Source organism: Stenella coeruleoalba, assembly GCF_951394435.1.
Source record: "Stenella coeruleoalba genome assembly, chromosome: 9".
NCBI classification, from domain to species: domain Eukaryota; kingdom Metazoa; phylum Chordata; class Mammalia; order Artiodactyla; family Delphinidae; genus Stenella; species Stenella coeruleoalba.
In genome coordinates this window covers 14,707,979-14,731,671 of record NC_137155.1, presented here as the reverse complement: position 1 = coordinate 14,731,671, position 23,693 = coordinate 14,707,979, and the positions used below count along the sequence as shown (strand labels likewise).

At 40.6% G+C, this 23,693-nt stretch overlaps 2 protein-coding genes across 3 annotated transcripts in view; one reads left to right on the top strand and one right to left on the bottom strand.

Moving 5' to 3' along the window:
- NME8 (NME/NM23 family member 8) overlaps positions 1-19,070 on the top strand; it is a gene marked incomplete at its 5' end in the record, with an annotated part of 28,355 nt that extends 9,285 nt beyond the window's left edge. Inside the window, 10 exons of the mRNA XM_079931633.1 lie at positions 3,927-3,993; positions 5,282-5,355; positions 6,813-6,905; positions 8,000-8,187; positions 11,700-11,872; positions 12,516-12,660; positions 13,342-13,449; positions 16,757-16,908; positions 17,454-17,598; positions 18,346-19,070. Coding sequence (XP_079787759.1) covers positions 3,927-3,993; positions 5,282-5,355; positions 6,813-6,905; positions 8,000-8,187; positions 11,700-11,872; positions 12,516-12,660; positions 13,342-13,449; positions 16,757-16,908; positions 17,454-17,598; positions 18,346-18,583 — 1,383 coding nt within the window. The 3' untranslated portion in view covers positions 18,584-19,070. The remainder of the gene's footprint in view (positions 1-3,926; positions 3,994-5,281; positions 5,356-6,812; positions 6,906-7,999; positions 8,188-11,699; positions 11,873-12,515; positions 12,661-13,341; positions 13,450-16,756; positions 16,909-17,453; positions 17,599-18,345) is intronic.
- The window catches only part of PNPLA8 (patatin like domain 8, phospholipase A2), a 134,657-nt gene that overhangs the window by 108,276 nt on the left and 2,688 nt on the right, over positions 1-23,693 (bottom strand). The gene's annotated exons all lie outside the window — the stretch shown is intronic.

Below are 23,693 nucleotides of genomic sequence, written 5' to 3'. Positions count from 1 at the left end.
TTGAGATCCTTCTCTTTTCTTAATATAGGCTATGAACTTCACTCTTAGAACACTTTTGTTACATCCCATAAGTTTAGGTATGCTGTAATTCCATTTTCACTCATCTCTAGATTTTTTTTTTTTTTTTGGTACGCGGGCCTCTCACTGTCGTGGCCTCTCCCGTTCCGGAGCACAGGCTCCGGACGCGCAGGCCCAGCGGCCATGGCTCACGGGCCCAAACGCTCCGCGGCATGTGGGATCTTCCCAGACCGGGGCACGAACCCGTGTCCCCTGCATCGGCAAGCAGACTCTCAACCACTGCGCCACCAGGGAAGCCCTAGATTTTTTTTTTATGTCTCTTTTGATTTCTAATTTGACCCACTGGTTGCTCAGTAGCATGTTATTTAATCTCCACATTGTGAATTTTCCAGTTGTCTTCTTTTAATTGATTTCTAGTTCCAGACCATTGTGGTTAGAAAAGATGCTTGATATGATTTCAGTCTACTTAAATGTTTTGTGGCCTAACATATGATCTGTCCTGGAGAACGTTCCATGTGTGCTTGAGAAGAATGTGTATTCTGCTGCTTTTGGATAGAATGTTCGGGATATATCTGTTTAATCCATCTAGTCTAACATGTCCAATGTTTCTTTACTGATTTTCTGTCTGGATGGTTTATCCATTGCTGGTTCTACTGAACCCAGGGACACCAGCCCTGCTGGGGGCCAGAGCCGGGCTATCAAGTGCTGTGTCCTTGGAGTAACAGCCACAAAAGCCAGGGTACCAGATGTGCACACAGGCTATCTTCACAAAGACACTAGTGACCTGGAGCGGGGCAGAGGGAGAGCATGAAGATGGCCCCTGCTGGCTTCCCTGGTCTCTGGAAAGGATTGCTGTCAGCCCTAGACCTGTGTTAAATTAGAAGCCTGACCCTCAGGCTATAGCTTATCAGATTTGCAAATAGGCCCCTGCATTGAGCCCTGGGGGGACAGCCACAGGGAGTCCAGCACAAGCCAAGCCTGTTAAGAGCTCAGTTTACTATAGTCTGGATGCAAGCCTCAGGGCTTTTACAGCCAGGCATTTGGGGGCCCCATCTCTCAGTTGGAAGTCTTAAAACTGAGGTCACTAGATGTTGGGTTCAAGCCCTTCAGTCCTCAGGGAGATGCTGGGAGTTGTGAGTTCCCTCTCAATTGTATGTTGCTGTGCCGGAGATGGAGTTTATGGCGAAACCGTGACCCAGCCTCTCCTACCCGATTCGGTAGGTGTTCTTTTCTCATTTGTCTGATATGTAGGAGTCGCTCAGTTGGGAACTGTTCCACAAGCAGCTGTAGGTTTGGTATGTCTGAGGGAGGAAGTGAGTTCAGGAGCCTTCTATGTTGTCATCTCGAATATGAACCTGGAGAAACCTTATGAAGTATTTATGAACGATAAGACAGGCTTAAAAACATTATGTCCTTTCCTTAGAAACAGGCAACTAGTAGGAGGTAAAAGCAGCATTTGAAGTCAGGCAGAACGACTTTTAAACACATTCTTCTAATTGCTATACTGTACCCAGCTTTCTCTACGTGTGCGCTGTACTGTGGCTTTATTGTTGTTCTTGCAGAATGACATCCTGTTTTAATGAATAATAGTGGGTATGTAAGAAATTTATTAATATCTTATGTTTATTTTATATTACTCCGTTTTGTTGGACACTTCTATTATTTAGTTTTCTTATCACTTGCCTTGTCTAGCGCAGTAATAGTAATAAAATACAAGCCACGATGTGAGCCACATACGTAATTTATAATATCCTACTAGTCAATTGAAAACAATAAAAAAAGAAACAGGTGAAATTAACTTTTAAAACATCTTTTCTTACATCCAGTATATTAAAAAGATTGCCATTCAAAGATGTACTCAATATAACTTATAAGCTTTTGCACAGCAAAGGAAACCATAAACAAAACGAAAAGACAACCTATGGACTGGGAGAAAATATTTGCAAATGATGTGACCAGCAAGGGCTTAATTTCCAAAATATACAAACAGCTCCTACAGTTTAATAACAAAAAACAAACAACCCAGTCAAAAAATGGGCAGAAGACCTAAATGGACATGTCTCCAAATAAGACACATAGAGGGCTAGCAGGCACCTGAAAAGATGCTCAGCTTTTGGATTACTAGAGAAATGCAAATCAAAACTACAATAAGATACCACCTCACGCTGGACAGAATGGTGATCATTAAAAAAATCTACAAATAATAAATGCTGTTGAGGGTGTGGAGAAAAGGGAACCCTCCTACACTGTTGGTAGGAATGTAAATTGGTGCAGCCACTGGGGAAAACAGTATGGAGGTTCCTTAAAAAGAGCTACCATATGATCCAGCACTCCCACTCCTGGGCATATACCCAGACACAACTATAATTCAAAAAGATACATGCACCCCTATGTTCACTGCAGCACTATTTACAATAGCCAAGACATGAAAACAACCTAAATGTCCACTGACAGATGAATGAATAAAGAAGATGTGGTACATATATACAGTGGAATACTACTCAGCCATTAAAAAAGAATGAATTAATGCCATTTGCAGCAACTAGAGATTTTCATACTAAGTGAAGTAAGTCAGAAAGAGAAAGACTAATAGCATATGGTATCACTTATATGTATAACCTAAAATATGACATAAATAAACATATCTACGAAACAAAAACAGACTCACAGACACAGAGAACAGACTTGTGGTTGCCAAGGGGTTGGGGGGAGGGAAGGATTGGGAGCTTGGGATTAGCAGATACAAACTATTATATATAGAATGGATACACAACAAGGTCCCACTGAATAGCACAGAGATCTATACTCAATATCCTATGATAAACCATAATGGAAAAGAATATGAAAAAATAATGTTATATATATATATGTATAACTGAGTCACTTTGATGTACAGCAGAAATTAAACACAACATTGTATATCAACTATACATCAATAAAATGTTTAAAAGTATATGTACTCAATGTAAAAAATAAGGTATTCCAGATTTATTTTTTTAAACTAAATCTTTGGAATGTGCTGTGTATTTTTCATTTATAGCGCATCTTAATTTGGACTAACCTCATTTCAGGTGCTCAAATACAGCATTATGTGGTTAGTAGCTGCCCTGTTTGTCAGGGCAGGTCCAATAAATACAAGGCAGGTCACTTTGAAGTCATAGCTGGCATAATTATCTTATTCCTGACTATAATAGGAGTGAATGCTTTCAGTGTAGTTATTTCCAAACATTTTTGGGTCTATATTCCATTGAGAATCTGAAATTCTGCAAATCTCTTGCCCCTGAAATGTATATATGTAAATATATAAACCTTTCAGGTTGTTTACAGAATCACAGAAGCACTTTCAGGACTTCTCCAGAAATTAAGAATCCCCCATCCTTCCTAGTGTTTTACTCTATAGTAGGAAATTGGCTATTGTTTTGAGAAAGGCTTTTTTTTTTTTTTCATAAGTTAAGGAAGTATCTTTCTGTTCCTCCCAACCACTGTGCCACCAGGGAAGCCCTCTGTTCCTCATTTACTAAGAGCAGTGGTCAGGAATGGATCTTGAAGCGTACAAATGCCCTTTCAATCTTTACCATAATAATTATATGTTTATTGCTTTCTTACTTGTTAATCTCTGCTTCTTTCTTATTTTATTCCTTGTGCTCTTAAGTTTTAAATATTTTGTTTTTAAGCATTTTCCATACAGCACATATATGCGTTATTTCTCATTGTCTCCCCACTCTGTTTATTCCTAATTTTATTTTAGTGGGAAGGTTGGGGAAAAGTAGTGTTAGATAAATGCAGGCACATTTTCACTTTACTTTCTATCCCTTGGATTATAAATATTGATTAAAAACAAAATTTCTAAAAACTCTTTCACTATTGTATTAAAATGTAACTGTTTTATTTCCATTCCTTTTCCACAGTATCATGAAATTGTGTTTGTAGACTCAGATTCAGAGGATGCTGGGGAAGCAAGCTATGGAAGTGTTGGTAAGTAAATCTACTTTAAAGTAATAGTGAGGGAAATTGTGTACATGGATACTCATTACAGCATCACTTGCAGCACAAAGCTGGTAGTGACACCAGTGTTAATTGATAAAGGACTGGTAGCATCAATGATGATTTGTGCGATACTGGATTCAGCTTAAAAAGCAATCTTGGGCTTCCCTGGTGGCACAGTGATTGAGAGTCCGCCTGCCGATGCAGGGGACACGGGTTCGTGCCCCGGTCCGGGAAGATCCCACATGCCGCAGAGCGGCTGGGCCCGTGAGCCATGGCCGCTGAGCCTGCGCTCCGCAACGGGAGAGGTCACACAGTGAGAGGCCCACGTACCGCAAAAAAAAAAAAAAAAAAAGCAGCAATCTCTTTTGCTCCCCTTGCCTTGCCTTTGGTCTCTGTGCCTTGCCTTCAGAGGTTACCCTCGATCAGGGGCTCCTGTGCCCTGTGAGTAATCTGGACAGCAGTTTCCTCTTATTTCATCCTTCATCATCTTCCAGAAACTTGTAAAAATAATTTCTTCCTTGATGACCCACACTCCTGGTTTACTTTAAGATGAACAACTTCCTGCCTTCATTGGATTGTCGGAGTGGGCGTGTTAGTGTGTGTTCATACCCTGGAGGGAACAGAGGCAAACCGCTTGCTCAGTGAGCTATTCTGCACTAAAAGCTCATCATCAGAATGTGTAGATAAATGTGGATAAATTCATAGATGGTAAAGCCATCGGTTTGTAATGTTTGCTTGCACTGAAACTGTTGTCACTAGTGATACTGAGCTGGATGGATCATGGGTGCGATTCTAATGCACGTGAATTGTATTAAAATAACTAGTGCCAGGAATTCCCTGGCGGTCCAGTGGTTAGTAGGACTCTGTGCTCTCACTGCTGAGGGCCCGGGTTCAATCCCTGGTTGGGGAACTAAGATCCCACAAGCTGTGTGATGTGGCAATAGAATAGAAAAAGTAGAGTAGAGTAGAATAGAATAGAATAGAATAGAATAGAATAAAATAGAATAAAATAAAATAAAATAAAATAGTGCCCACCTACTCTTTCTTTTCCGGCCTACTGACTACAAACTCCTGTGAATGTTTCTCCTGCATGCAAATATAGGAACTGTACTTTGATTCTAAGTAGAAACTCTTTGGTAGTTGCAATGCCATAATAACAAAGCTGTTGATGGACAAAAATTCACTGGACATTAGTAGTTTACATTTCTAATTGCCAAATCCTTCATTCTCTAGAGTCTGTGCCAAGAAAATGAAATTCTTCTATTTTTTTTCCTAGACCAACTATACAGCATTGCCATTATCAAACCCAATGCTGTGACTGCTAGAAAAGTTAAAGAAATTAAAGAAAAAGTAAGTGATATTTCCCAAGAATAGTTTAAATTAATTGTAAAATTAATTTTTAAATTAACTGTAAAAAAACAATCCCTTAATTTTCAATTTGGAGACAAGCTTGTTATTTAGAGAAAAACAGAATATAATGAACTTCTGGTTCATTTGAATGAATGTTTTGTCTTTGAATATCTTGTCTTAGAAAGGCTAGACCTATTCAACATCCTTATTTAAATAACTCTGCTCTACCAGCATCCCATATAAATGATAAAAATTACAGTTCTTGCATTGGATTGTAACAGATTTCTTTGTGTTTAGTTGTTAGCAGTGCAGACTTGTATAAGCTCACATCAGCTTGCTTTATTCCCTGTGTGTTGTCACAAACGTATGGTCCTTTTTAGATACATGATAACATGAGGAAGCATTTAAGGTTTTGCTTTTAGAGCCCAAATAAAAAATTTTTAGAGCAAAATTGCATTCTAAACCAAAGGTCAGCAGACTTTTCCTATAAAGAGCCAAACAGTAACTATTTTCAGGTTTGTGGGTCATGTGATCTCTGTCACAGCAGCTTAACTCTGCCATCATATCGAGAGAGCAGCATTAGACAGTAGATAAACAAATGGGCATGGCTGTGTTCCAGTAAACTTTGTTTCCAAAAACGGTGGCAGGCCAGGTTTTGACTGTGGGCTGTGGTTTGCTGACCCCTGAAGAAAGATGTTGTGTTGAAACAACAAAATTGTATTGAAATTTGTAAGAATGTTGCATGTGCTACAGAGGAGGTCCCATGGGGAACCATGTCAGGATGGGCTGGGTATCTCTTGATGAACTTCCCATCATGCATTCTTTCTTCAGCCAAAGCAGCAACAATTAAACTACTATAAAGCAGATGGTCCATTTTATACATTGCTATACTTGGGTGACATGCACACTGAATTTGTCATTAAATTTAAAAATTTTAAGACAAAGCATGGCTGCATCTTAAATTCTATCCTTCCCTGTAATTTGGATATTTTTGTTGCCATCAGAATAAGATATACTAGATGACGAGTTACAGACTTAACCAAGGAAAGCCTTAAAAGAAGAAACTGAAAACAATTTTGAAAATAGATGGTTAAGAAGTACCTGTAAATGTCTGTCTTTTGAATGATTCAGAAAACTATGATGTCTTTCTTGGAATTCAATTAGATTTTTTTTTCTTTTTTCATCTTGAGACAATTCACTTAAATAATAGAAATATTGTGGAATCTCTGGTTCAAGCCGTGAAAACCTAAATACTAGGGGGCATGAAAAGGACCTTCTTTGTTTACTTATTTTGGGGCCTCTTCCAACCTCGTGTCCCATGGATTGTGCTGAGGCACAACCATGAAATGCATTCAAATCTGGGGGCTTTATTAAGCCTAGGAAACAAATGTCCTTGACTTGTTTTACCTGTGTGGTCCCACGACACACGTGGACCTGACCATGCTCTCTAATTGAAGATTATCGATGCAGAATTTGTCATAGAAGCAGAGGATAAGAAAATGCTCACTGAAGAACAAGTGAGGTACTTCTACAGCCGAATAGCAGACCAGGTAAGGAAGTTAAAAAAGCCATTGTGTTGTCAAATACAGTGGATTCCTATAAGTTTAGGATCCTCATTATAGAAAGACGAATGAGTCTGACCAACCAAGTAAGCTCTAGGTGTCCCTGTTGGTGTCCATATCCTGGTTAATCCAAAGATGGGGACTATGGAGAAATCTCCAGTAGAAATAGAGGCAGCCAGGCAAAAGTGGATGCACTGATTGTGTTTTGTTGGAGCGAAGATCTCTTTATGCTATGTCCTCTAAGACTCCCTGCATCAGCCCTCAGGAAATGAATATCCAGGCCTTTCCTGTAGGTCCTTATCCCAGGTTGAAGGCTGCCTGTGGTAAACTTCACAGGAAAGCTTTAATCCTTTCTCTACCTAAGGGTACATCCTTTCTGTCAAGTTATTTTTTAGATTCTCTTTTGCCTGGGGGCAGTGCTTTGTGTTAGAAAGTGCAATGGCTTGGGGGCGTCAGGAGCCGTAGCTTCTAGAAATGCACTGTTCAACATGGTAGCCATTAGATACATGTGGCCATCTGAACTTAAATTCATTAAAATTAAATAAAGTTAAAAATTCGGAGTCTCAGTGGCGGTAGCCACATTTCAGTGCTCAGCAGCTGTGGTTACATATGCTGGAGAGCACAGAACATGCTGGTCGTCACAGAAAGTTCTACCGAACAGCATTTATAAACTAGCCGCACCACTCAGACAATCTCTCTTGGCCCCGGGAAAGGGTTGGACCAGCTACATGAGCATCACCTGGGAACTTTTGAGAAAATCCAATTCCTGGGCACCCTAAACCTACTGAATCATAGAGTCTGGGGCTGGACACCAGAAATTTGTGTTTTAGCAAGCCCTCCAGATGATCTGGAAGCATCCGGCAGTTTGAGAGTAGTTATTAGACTATCTTTAAGATCAGTCCCTGCCAGCTGTGAACTTCTGTCCTTCACAGATGTGTTTGTTAACAGGAGGATTGTGTGTAACTTTCTCTTGCCCAGTGATCATGAAGGGGAAGATGTCCTTGACTTGGGTAGGGGCCACCATGGTACTCTATCCATTTTGGGAGCCTAATAATATTATTTTATTTTATTTTATTTTGTAGCCTGACTTTGAAGAGTTTGTTTCTTTTATGACAAGTGGCCTAAGCTATATTCTAGTTGTATCGCAAGCAAAGGAAAAATGGCCTTCCTGGGATGGAAGTGAATCTAATTCTGAGACAGAATCTAAAGAACCATGGGATGACCACGAGAAGACGGCCAAGTCCTCGGGGATGAAGCAGAAGAGGGAAAGGTAGCTCCAGACCAGGAAACGAATTGTTTACAATGTGTTAGTAGGTAATGGAGTGTAATGTCCAAATATCACAAATCTAAAGACAAACATCTTTAGGGACTTCCCTGGTGGTCCATCTGGTTAAGACTCCGTGCTTCCACTGCAGGGGTCACGGGTTTGATCCCTGGTCAGGGAACTAGGATTCCTGCATGCTGTACTGCATGGCCAAAAAGAAAAAAAAGAAAAAAAAAAAAAGGACAAACATCTTTATGTCGAAGCTACAACTATTCCTTCCAGTCTAAAATTTTATATATTCAACAAAGCTGGAGTTGCCCTCAAAGTTTATGTCAAGAGGATTACAAAGGGAAGAATTTCCCATTTGTCTCTCTAATGCTGGGCGCACCAGTCTGGCCTCCTGGGGTAGAACGGGACCAGGCCTAGTCCCTCCCAAGCCAGCCCCCTCTCCCGTCTCTCCACATGCCAGTTCTGCCTCTCCGTGTCCTACAGAGACACCAAAGTACTCTGCCCTTTTACTCAAGGCAGTGAGTGAGTGGTGAGACTGCTAACAACTAAACAGTTGCATATTTTTGTTAACGGTTTGTAAATATACGAAAGTGAACGTAAGTCATTTACAGACTGTTGGTTTTATGTGCTTGCCATTTGTGCCTTCTATTCCTCTGAAGATGCAGAAACTCCAGTGCTCACCCCATGAATTAACAGAGCCATGTCTGAAAGGGGGGTGAGCAGGACCAAGTTCAGAGTAGCTGAGTCCTGAGGCTTCGTGATGTGTGTCTCCCCCTTCTGGGTAGCCCACCTCCATTGCATGTTTAGGCTGAGCATCTCTGGAACTTTCCTTGCTGTCTTATTAATAAGTTATAGTGGCCTTTCTTGAGTAGGTCCATCTGCTGGTCCCTAGCGATGTCATAATTTTTAGGTAGCAGGGAGACCCTAATATCATTAATTTCCAGTTTGAAGTGGGATAGAACAACTCACAGGGTAAATCAACTGCTGACAAAGGGCTTTGTAAACAGTAGTAGTTACTCTGTGAGTTTTAAGGGAAAATGATACTTAGTGGTTAGAGAGCAGGTTTGGGTGGGAAGTGTTGGGCTCAAAAAGATACCAGATTTCATACCAGAATTTTGGAGCCATTTCTTTAAAAAATTATTCTGTGAAACACTATTAACACAGCTGGCATAAGAGGAGTCAGTGTTCCACTGGTGCTGTTATTCAGATAGGTGTCTACTGCATCCAGCTTTTGGAAGCAGTTGTCTCCAGTTTTTCAATATGCACGTAATAAGATGAACAATTTAAGCACTTGGCGGGATTGGGGTGGAATGAGATGTGTTTTTGTCATTTTGCAAAGTCTGCAGTATTTTCCTTTTAATGGACGTCCTCTTTTCCTCTGGCCTGTGTTTATCCCAAGCATCGACCCAAGCAGGCAGCACGAAGTGGTAGGGAGCATGTTTTCCTGGGAATCTGTTTTCACAGCTCTTTTTCTGCAGACATGGCCTAACAGGTGCTGTAAACTTCCACCTGCCATTTTTTAAAGTAGAACCAGAACCTAAAGGATCAAGGACATAAGCTCTCATGTAGAATAAAGAGTAGATATAAAGATGGAAGGAATATAGTCAGGTATATGGCTGTTATACTAAACACGAGAAGGTTAGCTACCCTGTCAAATATAGAGATTACCAGGTTAAGGTCAAAAACAAACGAAATTAAAAACCATATAATAATAATTGATGCAGACAGAAATCATCAGTGGGTGCTAAATCCACTGTATGAATAATATATGCATTTTCAAATAGTGTCCTTTCAGATTTCTTATTATTTACAAAGTGGAAATTGTAGCTTTTCAATGGAGAAAACTGGGGGATACCACTCTGGCCATGTTAATATCACCAATAATGGGAAAAACTGACAGTGTGTACCTCCTATTGTGATGTATACTGGTGTGGTATTCCCAAAGCATCATACCCAGAATGTGATAGGAAACTATGGGGCCATTCCATAGTTTGAAACCATCCAAAATGAGGAGCCTATTGTACAAAGCAACTGGCCTGGAGTCTTCAAAATATCAGTATCATAAAAGACAAGACGCAAGAGGGAGGAGATATGATGTATGTATATGTATAGCTGATTCACTTTGTTATCAAGCAGAAACTAACACACCATTGTAAAGCAATTATACGCCAATAAAGATGTTAAAAAAAAAGAAATTAAAAAGAAAAGACAAGAAAGACTGAGCCATTGTTAGAGGCTGAAGAAGCCTAGGCACTTCAGGCAACTGCATGCAATGTATGATCCAGGATTAGGAAAAATTACTATCGATAGGAGAGTATTATAAAATTGCTGAAATTTGAATATGGACTGTTCATGAGATAATAGTCTTATATCAGTGTAAGCTTTCCTGAGGTATTTAGGAGGGTGAATGGTGAAAATATCTGCAGTCTATTCTTAAATGCTTAAGCCAAAACACACACACAGACACACACACTCTCATTGGGGGATGAGAGAGAAAGAGAAAGAACAAATGTGACAAAATGCTGACAGTTGTTGAATCTAAAGTTCATTATCCTGATCTTGCAATTTTTCTGCCAATTTATATTTTTTCAAAATAAAAAGTTTTAAAAACTGTACTCATCTACATTCTACTTAGAAGAGACAAAGAAAAATAAAAAAAATAAAGGAATGGTAAAAAAATTAGCCAGGAAAAATAAAGTATTAGAATTGAACATTAAAAGTGTTAAACTTGATAAAGAAGGACATGATGTATAAGAGAACATTTATGAAGAAGATAGAGTAGTCAAAAAATGTATGTCCCAAACAACATAGATTACATAAAGATACAAGTACCAGAAAAACAAAAGAGAACTGGATAAAAATAACTTTACGGTCAGAGATCTCAATACACAGCAGACAAAAAAGCAAGGGTATATAGGGATGGCAAATACATATTCCATAATTGTGTATAATAAATGATCTATAATATATGAAATATGAATATATAACCTCAAATCCCACAAATAAATTTGCTTTGTTTACAAAGAAAACCTTAACAAATTTTTAAAAATTAAGATCTCACCGCATGCATTTGCTGATTATAATCCAATAAAGTTGGAAATAAATAATAAAATGATCCAAATGTCTTATCTATTTGAAAACATGAAATGTATTCCTAAATAAGCCTTGATTCACAGACAAAATTAAAAGGAAAAATAGAAACTATCTGGAAAGCTTTACATAGAGGAAAGAAAAAAATTTTTTAACGTATTTTATTTTGGTCTCCTTAAAATCCTCTCATGAAATCAAACATACATGATTTCATGTAACTGATTTTTGGATTGCTTCAATAAAGGTGGACCTAAATACATATTCTTTGATGTGATAGAGAGATATAACTTACCTTTATGTGAAATTCAATATTTATTTGTTTTACTAAACTCTAATTTATTTGTGAACATATTATCAATTTTAATTTCCTGGCATGATTATTAAACTTCAGTTTATAATTATATTTTGGACTTCAACAGTTTCCAAGAATACCTAGAAAGACAACAAATATCTCAGTTTTGTGATGTTGAAGAGAATATAAGTAATACTAAGTTTATTGATGTCTTCATCCCTGATTTTAAAAAAATTAAAGGCATAAAATTAGAAAAGATACTGGCATTACTTCGACCAGCCCTCTTTAACAAAAGGAAAGGTAAGGAATAAAGTATAAATTGTTTAACTACTTTGTACATGGGATTTGAATAAGCTCTAGTATAATTATATTAAAAGATACGAGGGCTTCCCTGGTGGCGCGGTGGTTGAGAGTCCGCCTGCCGATGCAGGGGACACGGGTTCGTGGCCCGGTCCGGGAAGATCCCACATGCCGCAGAGCGGCTGGGCACGTGAGCCATGGCCGCTGAGCCTGCGCGTCCAGAGCCTGTGCTCCGCAACGGGAGAGGCCACAACAGCGAGAGGCCCGCGAACCGCAAAGAAAAAAAAAAAAAGATATGTACTTAATTATTTTGTTTTCTGAGCCCTAGCACATCTGAGAATGTCATTATATTAACTTTATGTGTGAAATAAAACTTATCTGACTATACAATTTTTTTTTTTTTTATAAATCCCCCATCCCCAAACCTATAGATTTTGGTCCACTGAAAAATTGGAAATGGCATCATAAATTTGATATGTTAAGAATATTATTCACCTTAAATTAAAATCTAATAAGCTATTTTTATAAACTTAAATTTCACATGAGAATGAAATGCATTCTATGTCCTCATGATAATGCAGTCTGTATTGTGTGTATAACCAATAATCTAGCACTTTAAAACTTATTATGACTTTTTATTTAGAGGATGTTTTGAATATTATTCAAGATGAAGGCTTTAAAATACTGATGCAGAGACAAATAGTGTTATCAGAAAAAGAAGCAAAAACACTGTGCATGGAACATGAAAATAAAGATTATTTTGGAAATCTTATAGAAAATATGACCAGGTAAAACAGATTGCAGGTTGAGAAAGCACAGTCTGACTTACGTTTGAATCATTTAAACCTCTTAACCCTGCTTTCTGTACAAGTTGCCAAATCTCTCAATGCTGTAAAGATGTGCTGAGTCTACTTCTTTGCCAATCTCCCTCCCATTTTGATTCCCTGCTCAACTGTGTGTCTTCTCTGGTCCTCCTGGAATGTTATTAGAGTAAAGCAAGGTTCTGGGTGAAGCCCCTGGAGTCCAGTTGAGTTGAATGCTGGAAGCCAGAGTGTGCAGCATCCTGAAGTCCAAGTAAGAGAGCTGTGACTGACTCTCAAGGACTTTGGTAATCCTAAAGATCACTAGTCCTAGGAGACGAATGGGATGCTAGAAATCTGTCAGGTTTCTAGAAGAGTAAATGAAACAGCAGCTGGGGCAGAAAGCCAGCAAGGGTATATAAATCAGCAGGAGCATGGGGACGATATAGGGACCACCCTATCAGAACCAAGTCCCTTCTCTTCCCTTCCTTTCTCCGCTTCCATTCTTTTATGAAGATGCTCTCGAGAGTACACCAACAGAAATTAATTTCATACTCTTGATAAAAAGGGTTATTTTACTTTTTTCATCTAACAAACACACTTGTATTATCTACCTATAAATAGCTACAAGCTATCCTTTCATTAACTTTGTTTCTTCTTTTCTAACAGCGGTCCATCTCTAGTCCTTGTTTTAGTAAGAGAAAATGGTTTAGGACACTGGAAACAGTTAATTGGACCAAGCTCTGTGGAAGAAGCCAAAGAATACCTTCCAGACAGGTATGATTCACGTCATGGGTCTCAAACTTTTTTCATGGGAGCCATGGTGATTTTTGGGGGGATATGGGGGTATAGGAACCAGAGCTCTAGTCCAAGGTTCTCTTCTGAGGCTTTGCAAGAGAAGGTTGTGGGCTGCTTGGTTTGAGACTGGTAGGTGGTAGCTACCCAGCCAAAAGGCCATATCTTGGCAGACACATCTGCCCCATGCACTAGTTAGGAGAAGTTCTTTTGAGAAGCGTGTGATAGTTGCTTCAGATCCTTTAATTGATCACAACCATTTCAAGACAAAAAGGGAACCTTCTTGCACTTGTTGGTGGGAATGTAAATTGACACAACCACTATGGAGAACAGTATGGAGGTTCCTTAAAAAACTACAAATAGAACTACCATATGACCCAGCAATCCCACTACTGGGCATATACCCAGAGAAAACCATAATTCAAAAAGACACATGCACCCCAATGTTCATTGCAGCACTGTTTACAATAGCCAGGACATGGAAGCAACCTAAGTGTCCATCGACAGATGAATGGATAAAGAAGATGTGGCACATATATACAATGGAATATTACTCAGCCATAAAAAGAAACGAAATTGAGCTATTTGTAGTGAGGTGGATGCACCTAGAGTCTGTCATACAGAGTGAAGTAAGTCAGAAAGAGAAAAACAAATACCGTATGCTAACACATATATATGGAATCTAAGGGAAAAAAATGGTTCTGAAGAACCTAGGGGCAGGACAGGAATAAAAGACGCAGACGTAGAGAATGGACTTGAGGACACGGGGAGGGGGAAGGGTAAGCTGGGATGAAGTGAGAGAGTGGCACTGACATATATACAGTACTGAATGTAAAATAGATAGCTAGTGGGAAGCAGCCGCATAGCACAGGGAGATCAGCTCGGAGCTTTGTGCCCACCTAGAGGGGTGGGATAGGGAGGGTGGGAGGGAGGGGATATGGGGATATATGTATACGTATAGCTGATTCACTTTGTTATACAGCAGAAACTAACCCAACAATGTAAAGCAATTATACTCCAATAAAGATGTTAAAAAAAAAAAGTTTCAAGACGATGATTAATATGTAGCCTACAATTTGGTAGGAACATTTACTAAGTTAAAGTACTGATGCATCTTAGAACTTTGTAATCAGTTCAACCCTGGCATGTTAGCTGTCACCTAGGCAGCATTTTAAAAATCCTTTTTGATCTTAGCCGTTGGGCTTGGTCTCAGCTAGAGGAGGGAGACAGTACCTCCTGCATTTCCATTCTTGGCATGCAGCTGATGGAAACAAACTGAATTGTAATTCGCTTGAATTCTCTGTGCTGACTTCAGAGTAGGACTGAAGTCAGGGGAAGAAGAGCCCTCGTTTAAGTGAGCAGGAATAAAGATGCTTTATCAGGCACAGCAAACTTGCATACCCACTGCCACAATAAATAACAGGACTAATGAAACATCACGTATATAAAAGTTGCAATGTTTTCTTTTGGGTAGGAGATCATGAATTGCACTTGTCCTGAATGGATATATTTCACCCCTCCTTTTAGCCCTACTCACTTACGTCTTTGCTCCTGTGCCAGACAATTGCTGTAAAGGATAATATGTGTTGGACACTCTTTATGTGGAATGAGCAGGGTGCCACAGAACCTCTTAAATGAAATGTAGCAGAGAATGCGATACATGGCATCAGAGAGAGGAATTCCTATCAATACCTGGCCTATGCATGTAGGCACACTCTTCTAGAAATTGTGGTTCCACGTGTGGAGGCTACGTACCAGCATAGAGACATTTTCTCCAGGTGAAGGAACTCAGTAATTGCCCCTCTCCTCCCCACTATTATAGTGAGAGTTCCCATCCTAAGCCCTTACGACCCCTAATGTTGCCACAAGTTCACAATTACTCTTAACTATTATTTTTGATCGGTCCCCGTTTTCCAGGTTGCTTTAGAAATAACTCCTTCAGCAGAGCTCTGCCCTTTCCTGCCCTTGGGCGTCATAGTCTACACTCCCCATTGCTTAATCTGAAATACAGTCACTTGCATGCAAGAGAAACACAGCAACCCTTCTCTCCCATCCTTACACACACACACACACACACACACACACACACTTTTTCCAATAACCACGTCTAACAGCCTAACAGAGGGGCTGCTTGTAGTTCTCTGCATTGAATGGAGTCAGTGCTGATGATGGGTTAGGCTGTTTTTATCATTCATTGTGCAAATCCCCCATCCCTGGCAATCACAGGCTCCAAGCGTCTTAGTCTGCTAATATCTTCAAACCAGAGGTGTGAGAACAGCCAAGGGCTGAGTGGGAGGGTCAAGTTGGATAACGAAAAAAGGAAATCTGAAATGGTCACTGAAACCAGAGAGGCAAGAAGAGGGTCTTTAAGTTGAGGACAGAAAGCCAAGTTTCCAGTGATGTCAGCCTATTAACAAGAATGGAGGTTATTCACTGTGGCTGGATTTTGTGGGTCGCTTGCTTAGGACTGTGTGTGAAGGGCAGAAAATGTAATGAGCGATAAGTATCTCCTCTACTGAAATATAAATAGATGGAGAGACAGAAAGAAAAAGGGGCAACTGAAAAACACTGAGGAACGATAACTGATTTTAGAGGTATGTATTCACCTATCATACAGAAACGGAACCAGAATAATCTGTCTACCCCAACATGGATTGCCCATTACCATCAATGTCACTCCTGCCTCTCTCCACAAAGCCATCCTGTACTCTCCTCTTTTATTGCTTTTGCTCACCTGGAGGGTTCCACTGCAGTGTCTCCTGGATTCAATATTTATAATTTGGTATCTTTGATATAGGGTCAAATGACGTCTCTAGTGCTTGATATTATTTAGTGATGAAAGAAGGGGAAGGAATATTTATTGACAGCTTAATATGTACCATATATTTCAAATACATCATCTGATTACATCCTCAAGACCTCCTTCCAAAACAGGGTTTATTATCATATTTATGTTTGAGACAACTGAAGCAGAGAGAAGGGAACTAATTGCCCAGTATCACACAGCTAACAAGTGATGCCACCAGGGTTCTATAGTCTGTGCTTTTTCACTGCACCAGGGCGTTCATTCCATCTTTCACAGCTGTCAGTCTCCATTATGACTATTACTGAAATGTTCATGTCCTTTCTTCCTAACGACTGTTCCTCCCTGGAAGGAAGTAGCATGCCCCAAGCCACTCTGCAGTTACTTCCGCTTGCACGATGCAAACATGAATAGTTTTACATTGTGTTATGTTGTGTTATATTATATGTCATGTTATAAGTTTTTGACTTGACTTCTTTTTCAAAGTTTATGCGCACAATTTGCAATGGAGAGTTTGCCTATCAACCAGTTGTATGGAAGTGATTCACTAGAAGCTGCCGAAAGGGACATACAGTATTTCTTTCCTCCTGAACACACTGCAGCACTGATTAAACCTCATGTAACACAAGAGCAAAGAGGTAAATATATAAAAATAGAGCCGATGTATACATTTTTCTTCCATTTTGTGAAATTTTGCAAACTGCAGTAAAGTTGAGAGAATAAAGCAATGAGCACCTTCATCGTCACGAGGGAGTGCTCCAAGTTTAGGCTGTTGGTGGAATTTTGACCAGATTGACTTCATTTAGTTCCCGTAGTGGTGCCCTGCCGGTTCAGGGAGAAGAGCTCAGAGAGGCTGGCCCTTTCAATCCACATGCAGCAGGAAGTTCCTTGGCATGTGCAGCACAGGGATGAAAACACGTGTTCACTTTTTAGCCCAGGAGCAGATTTCCTCCCAGATGGATTCTGGAAAGATGGATCTGAGACTGAACATCCGCGTTAACATACTGAAGTTCTTCCGAACGTCCAACTGGTGCTTTTTCAGTTTAGTTTAGCATAGTTTTGGTTTTTTAAAACCACTGGATTCAAGTAACAGTGTGACCTTCCTTAGTTATTTCAATCCACTTGAATACGGAGCAAAAATAGAGGCAGTCTGCCAAGACTACCAAATATCTGTTTTCCCTAGAGGATATCCTGACGCTTATCAAAGAGGCTGGATTTGATATAACACAGATGAAGGAGACGCTCCTAACTGACGAGGAAGCGGACAAAATTTATTTTAAAATAAAAGGAAAAGCCTTTTATAAAGATGTATTGGAAGTTTTATCGGAGTAAGTTTCTGATATATAGGTCTTTACATTATAAAAGTGGTAACTGTTCATTGTAGAAACTTTGAAAAATACAAAAATTCATGAAAATATTGCATTTTTAATACAATTCATGAAAAGACACCCTGGTAGTATTTGGAGTTCTTTTTTTTTGTCTAATTCCTTCTTTCCTTCTCTGTTTTCCTCTCTCTCCTTCCTTTCTCTGTTTTTTTAGGTTTTCACATTAGATATAGAGGTATCTGATTTGAAATCCCTGCTTTGGCAACATATTTAATCTTTGCCTTAGTTTCCTTATCCATAAAATGGGGATGATAATAGTACCTACCTCACAGGTACGAATGTGAGGGCTAAGTACTTCATATACTGAAAGTAATTTACATTGAAAGTAATTGGAATAGTGCCTGGCACGTATCCCTGCAATTAAACTACAACACTCTTCTGGCACAAAACGCTGTTGCAAGGGAATTCTCAGGCGGTCCAGTGGTTAGGACTCCCAGCTTCCAGTGCAGGGGGCACAGGTTCGATCCCTGGTTGGGGAACTAAGATCCTATAAAACGCACCGTGCAGCCAAAAAAAAAAAAAAAAAAATTAATAAACAAAGAAGAAAAAGAAAGCACAAAATCACACTGACAAGGACAAAGAATAAGGATGAGCTCTCTGGATGGAGCTGTGGCATTCTGTCTTTAGCTGTGTGTGCAGTCTCTACAGTTGCCAATAGCCCAAGTCTTCTGAAACCATTGTTGTTTGCAGGGGTCCATCTTTGGTCATGATCCTGACCAAGTGGAATGCTATTTCAGACTGGAGACGATTGATGGGTCCCACAGACCCAGAGGAAGCAAGATTTCTGTCCCCAGACTCTATCCGAGCCCAGTTTGGAAGAAGTATGTTGAAAAATGCTGTCCATGGAGCTTCTGATACGCAGGAGGCAGTGGAGGCTATTAATAGAGTGTTTGAAGACTTTGTTGCTGAGAACCCTGAGAAAAACTAAAGTACAGTACCTCTTTAATTATTACTCTATCCTCTTTTCTTGTTACAGTGGCTGGGCCTAAGACAAGGCTGTTGTGGAAAGACCAGACCTTTTCCCATGTCCCTGTATTAAACCTCACCTGCCAGACACACTCTGCGGTTCCACAGCAGCCTGGGAGCCTCAAAGCCAAGCCTTGTAGATGCCAGGGACCTGGGAGACAGTGGGGCAAGAGAGACACCCGTGGGTTTGCAAGCCTTGGTCTTGAGCTGTCCGTGCCATCTGCCATGACTCAGGCTCATCAGTCTCTCTCCTTGATCTCCCTCCACTTCTTCACTCTGAATGGCCAAAGTCTCATTCAGCAGCCTCAACTCTATTCTCTAAGCATCTGGAAACTTGGAGCCTATTAACTACCGCTGGGTGCTATATGATAAGGGAATAGAATAGAATATTAGAAAGTGTAGAGTAAAAGGCAATCATTTCTATTCCTTGACAAAGAGGTGCTTACTGGGGACAAGTAGCAACATAATACGTATGTGGATTGAGTCTGCTCAGTTGTTGATGGAAAACTTAAAAACTTTTCTATCCTGGGCAATGTGGGAGACAGAGTGTAAGACAGATGATTTTTCCCATCAAACCTGCTTTCCTTCTTTACTTGCAAAGAGCAGGCTCACGAATGCACACCTATACGACGCTGGCTGCTGACATGAGCATGACTCTACAGCTTCTTCACGTGTGGAGTGGAGTGCCCACCTGGATGAGGCAAATGGAGACTCAGCCTCCGGAGCATAATAAGGAAGCAAAGGGAAGGGGAGCGAGCCCTCCACACCCAGCAGGTTCCTCAGGGACAGACGAGCAAGCACGCTGTTTCCTGATATTACCATTTAGGCTATGATTCCTCCAGGTATAAGGAGACTGTATCAAAATATTAGATGCATGAAATAAATTCTGGTATAGTGCAGCTCGTTCCATTAGTCTGACTCAACTATAAACCAAAGCATGATGTCACAACCCTTGAACATTTATGTTGGGAAAATATGTATTGTATGTCCGCTTGAACTGTGGGTTCTTGGTTAATACACCATCATGAAGGCTGTTACCTTCAGGGAAATGCAAATATAATGGGGAGATAAAACTCACAGAAACAATACCTAATTATAACTATCATCAGACAGTACATTATTAAGCATGTCAATGATGAATGACTGGGGGGTGGTGGTGAGTAGAACTACATTCTGTTTATAGCATCTATTAGAAATATGGTGTAGATCTAACGTCAACATATCCCTCCCTTTTGTGATGAGGGGAACATTATGAATAATACAGGGGATTTTGAATTAGTGTATATTTCAGGGCTGAATCGATGGGTGTATGTCTGATGGGTAGGAGCTGGAGAAGGTAAGGGATGAAATAGATCTTGAAAAATGGGTAGGATTTTCAAAATCAGACACAGACGTAGAGAACAAATGTATGGATACCAAGGGGGAAGGTGGGGGGAGGAATTGGGAGATTGGGATTGACACATATACACTATTGATACTATATATAAAACTAATGACAACATGCTGTATAGCATGGGGAACTCTACTTAATGCACTATGGTGACCTAAATGGAAAGGAAATCCAAAAAAAGAGGGGATATATGTATATGTATAGTTGATTCATTTTGCTGCACAGCAGAAACTAACATAACATTGTAAAGCGACTATACTCCAATAAAAATTAATTTAAAAAAATTCAATTTACTACAGCATCAAAAGAGTAAAATACTTAGGAGTAAACTTAATCCATGTACGAGTGCAAGACTTTTACACTGAAACTTATAAAACAATGATGAAACTAAAGAAGACACTAATAAGTAGAAAGATATCCTATGTTCATGGACTGGAAAACTTAATACTGTTAAGATGACAATGCTACCCAAATTAATATAGAGATTCAATGCAATCTCTATAAAAATCCCAACAGTATTTTTTGCAGGAATGGAAAAACCCATACTAAAATTCATTATCAAATTTCAAGGGACTCAGGATAGCTAAATAATCTTGAAAAAGAACAAAGTTGGAGTACTCTCACTTCTTGATTTCAAAACGTATTACAAAGTGACACTGGTCAAAACAGTGTGGTAGTGGCATAAGGAAAGACACATAAACAAATGGAATAGAACTGAGAACCTATCAATAAACTTTTACATCCATGGTCAGTTGGTGTTTGACAAAGGTGCCAAGGTCATTCAGTGAGAAGAGAACAGTCTCTTCAGTAAATAGTACTGGGAAAACTAGCTATCCTTTAAAATAATGAACTTGGACCACTGACCTTACACTATATACAAAAAAATAATTCAGAATGGATTAAAGACCTACATTTAAGAGCTAAAACTCTTACAAGAAAAAAACAGGGGAAAATCTGCAAGACCTTGGATTAGGCAATAGTTTCTTAAATATGACCCCAAAAGCACAGGCAACAAAGGAAAAAGATTAACTGGTCTTCATAAGAATTAAAACCTTCAGGGAAACAGGTTCCTTTCTTTTGGAGTGAGCTGACCTTGGCAGGGCACTATGGCCCCTAGGTACCCATTCCTGTGACCCTGCCTCTGCCTACACAGTCCAGACACAGGGGTGGGGATCTGGGCTCCTTGGGTGCTGAGAGTTGCATGGTGTGGGCAGCGCAGTTTGCAACCCGGTACCTGGCCGCGCGCATCCATGCCCTCTAGGCCTGTGTGGCCAGGTCCTACCCCTCCCCACCAAGGCAACTGCCTGGACAAGCAGGTCCTCACACTGTGCCTCTGATGGGGAGGCTGCAGAGGTCGTTCGAGCCAGAGCCCATATGGCCCTCCTGCCCATGTGGGATGCGGGGCCTCTCTCCAGACCTCTGCTTTTTCATCTGCTCTCTCTGCACTGGGCGCAAGAGGGACCTCTGATGTTTGACATCCTAAGCTGCCATCTCTGTTCTCGCCAGGTTGTTAGGCTGCAGTGGGTCCATCCAACTCCAAGGCTGACAAGACAGAAGTTAATCCTCTGGGATCCCTCTCAGGAAAGCTGGAGCGCCGGACACGTGAACGAACTCCTTCCCTCCCCTGGAGTTAGGGGGTCTCTTTCTGGTTGTGTGGCACTCCTAAGGGTGCCTTAAGCCTGAGGTGGGAGGGTCTGCTTTCATGGCCACCTACAGTGCAGGGGCTTTTCACTTAGTTTCTGGATTTCTCACAAGGGAATCTGTCCATGAATATTTGCTGACCTGGTGAGTTTGCGGGGAAGGATGGTCTAGGGCTTCCTACTCTGCCACCATCTTGCTGACATCACCTCTTGATCATTTGGTATTTATAAAATATTACTCACTCCCAAACTCTAGTATTCCAGCACGGTTTTGAAAAGCACACCTGTGAATACCCATCTGTATTGGTAACTTATACAAAATCTAATTGCATGTGAATTATCCATAAGTATAGTTCTCATTTTTTCCCTTTAGAATACATTTTTTTTCAAACTAGGGTAAATTAATTATTGGGTTTCTTTGGATTATGCAGAGAAATAAATAGAGTAAAAACCTTCACCTTCCTCACCCCTTCAAATTGAATACACTTATCTGATGCTTGACACGCCTGGTAGTATCGGGCATTCGTAATATGACTGTGTTAAGTGACACACTGTCATTGCCTCAGGAGTGGTCCAGGACTTCAAAAGCATGAAAGCCAAAAACTCTTAATAACCAGCAGATGGCATGATTCACTCAGTTGTCTATGTGTACGTAGCTGTACGAAGATTTTAAAAGCAAGACGTAGGGAAAAGCTATTTCTTTCAGATTGTAGAATTAGCTTTCAGTCAGAAACCTAACAATCAATGTCCAAAGAGATATTCAATTAAACTTTAGTTTGTGCCAGTGTTGGTCTTGAGGAGATTAAATTTGGTGAGTGGGATGCAGCAGCATGAGGCAGGCATTTGGGGGAGCCGGGGTTGGTGGTATCTGGGAATATCTTCTTGTCCCAGAGGAAGAAAGGTTAGGAAAGACTAGAAAGGTATCAAGGCTCCAGCTCAGTGATGTGGTCTTGAATCTTAGCTGGACTTGAGGCAGAACACACATATCCTTGGCCACTGTGGCTGAGGCAGTTGAGGACTGCAAAATTGGTGGGTGTGCCTTGAAGCACTGCGCTGAGATTTGTAACCATGATGAGAAGCGCATGACGGTGGGGATATGGGTCCAAATACATGGACTGGCTCAGAAGGTAGGCAATGGTGTGCCTGTGCGGGAAGGAAGCACCACTATCCCAACAGCCAGAAAGAGCTGGGGATGGGTCTGCTCTTCATGAACTGTACCATACACAACAGTCTCCATCCTTCAGCACTGGCTCAGTCATGCACCTTGACCTTGAAGCCAGAGCTTCTCTGATTGCCCTACTTGGCCCCTCTAGCCCCCTTCCAAGACAGGAGACCTGAAGCATTCTGGATTAGAGCCTAATACTTTCCAGGATCCCCTCCCTGGATCCTGTTCCCTGTAAGCAGATGCTCTGCAGAAAATGGACAGATTTCCTAAAATATGCTATGCTCTATTTTATGGCCCTCTTCCTGGAGTCTCTTGGCGCCCTTTCTTTTCACTGGAGTTAATCTGCTGCTATTGGGGACTTCCCTGGTGGTGCAGTGGTTAAGAATCTGCCTGCCAATGCAGGGGACGTGGGTTCGATCCCTGGTCCGGGGATATCCCACATGCCACGGAGCAACTAAGCCCGTGCGCCACAACTACTGAGCCCGCAAGCTTCAACTACTGAAGCCTGCGCACTCTAGGGCCTGTGCTCCGCAACGAGAATCCAGCACAATGAGAAGCCCGTGCACCGCAACGAAGAGTAGCCTCCGCTCGCCGCAACTAGAGAAAGCCCGCGCGCGGCAACGAAGACCCAATGCAACCAAAAAAAAAAAAATCTGCTGCTACTGATGCTTGCCTGTACTGTCCGAACTTGCTCACCCCTTGGAAGCTACTTTGGATGACCTCCAAAGCCAGTTTTTTTAAATGCTTTTCAGAAAGGAAGAAAGTTTACTAAGCAATGGTTCACGTGATTTTCAGCTGCTGAAATATCTCAATGACAATAAATATCTGAAGCCATTAGATGACTAAAAATGTTAATAAATGTTAAACACCCATCTGT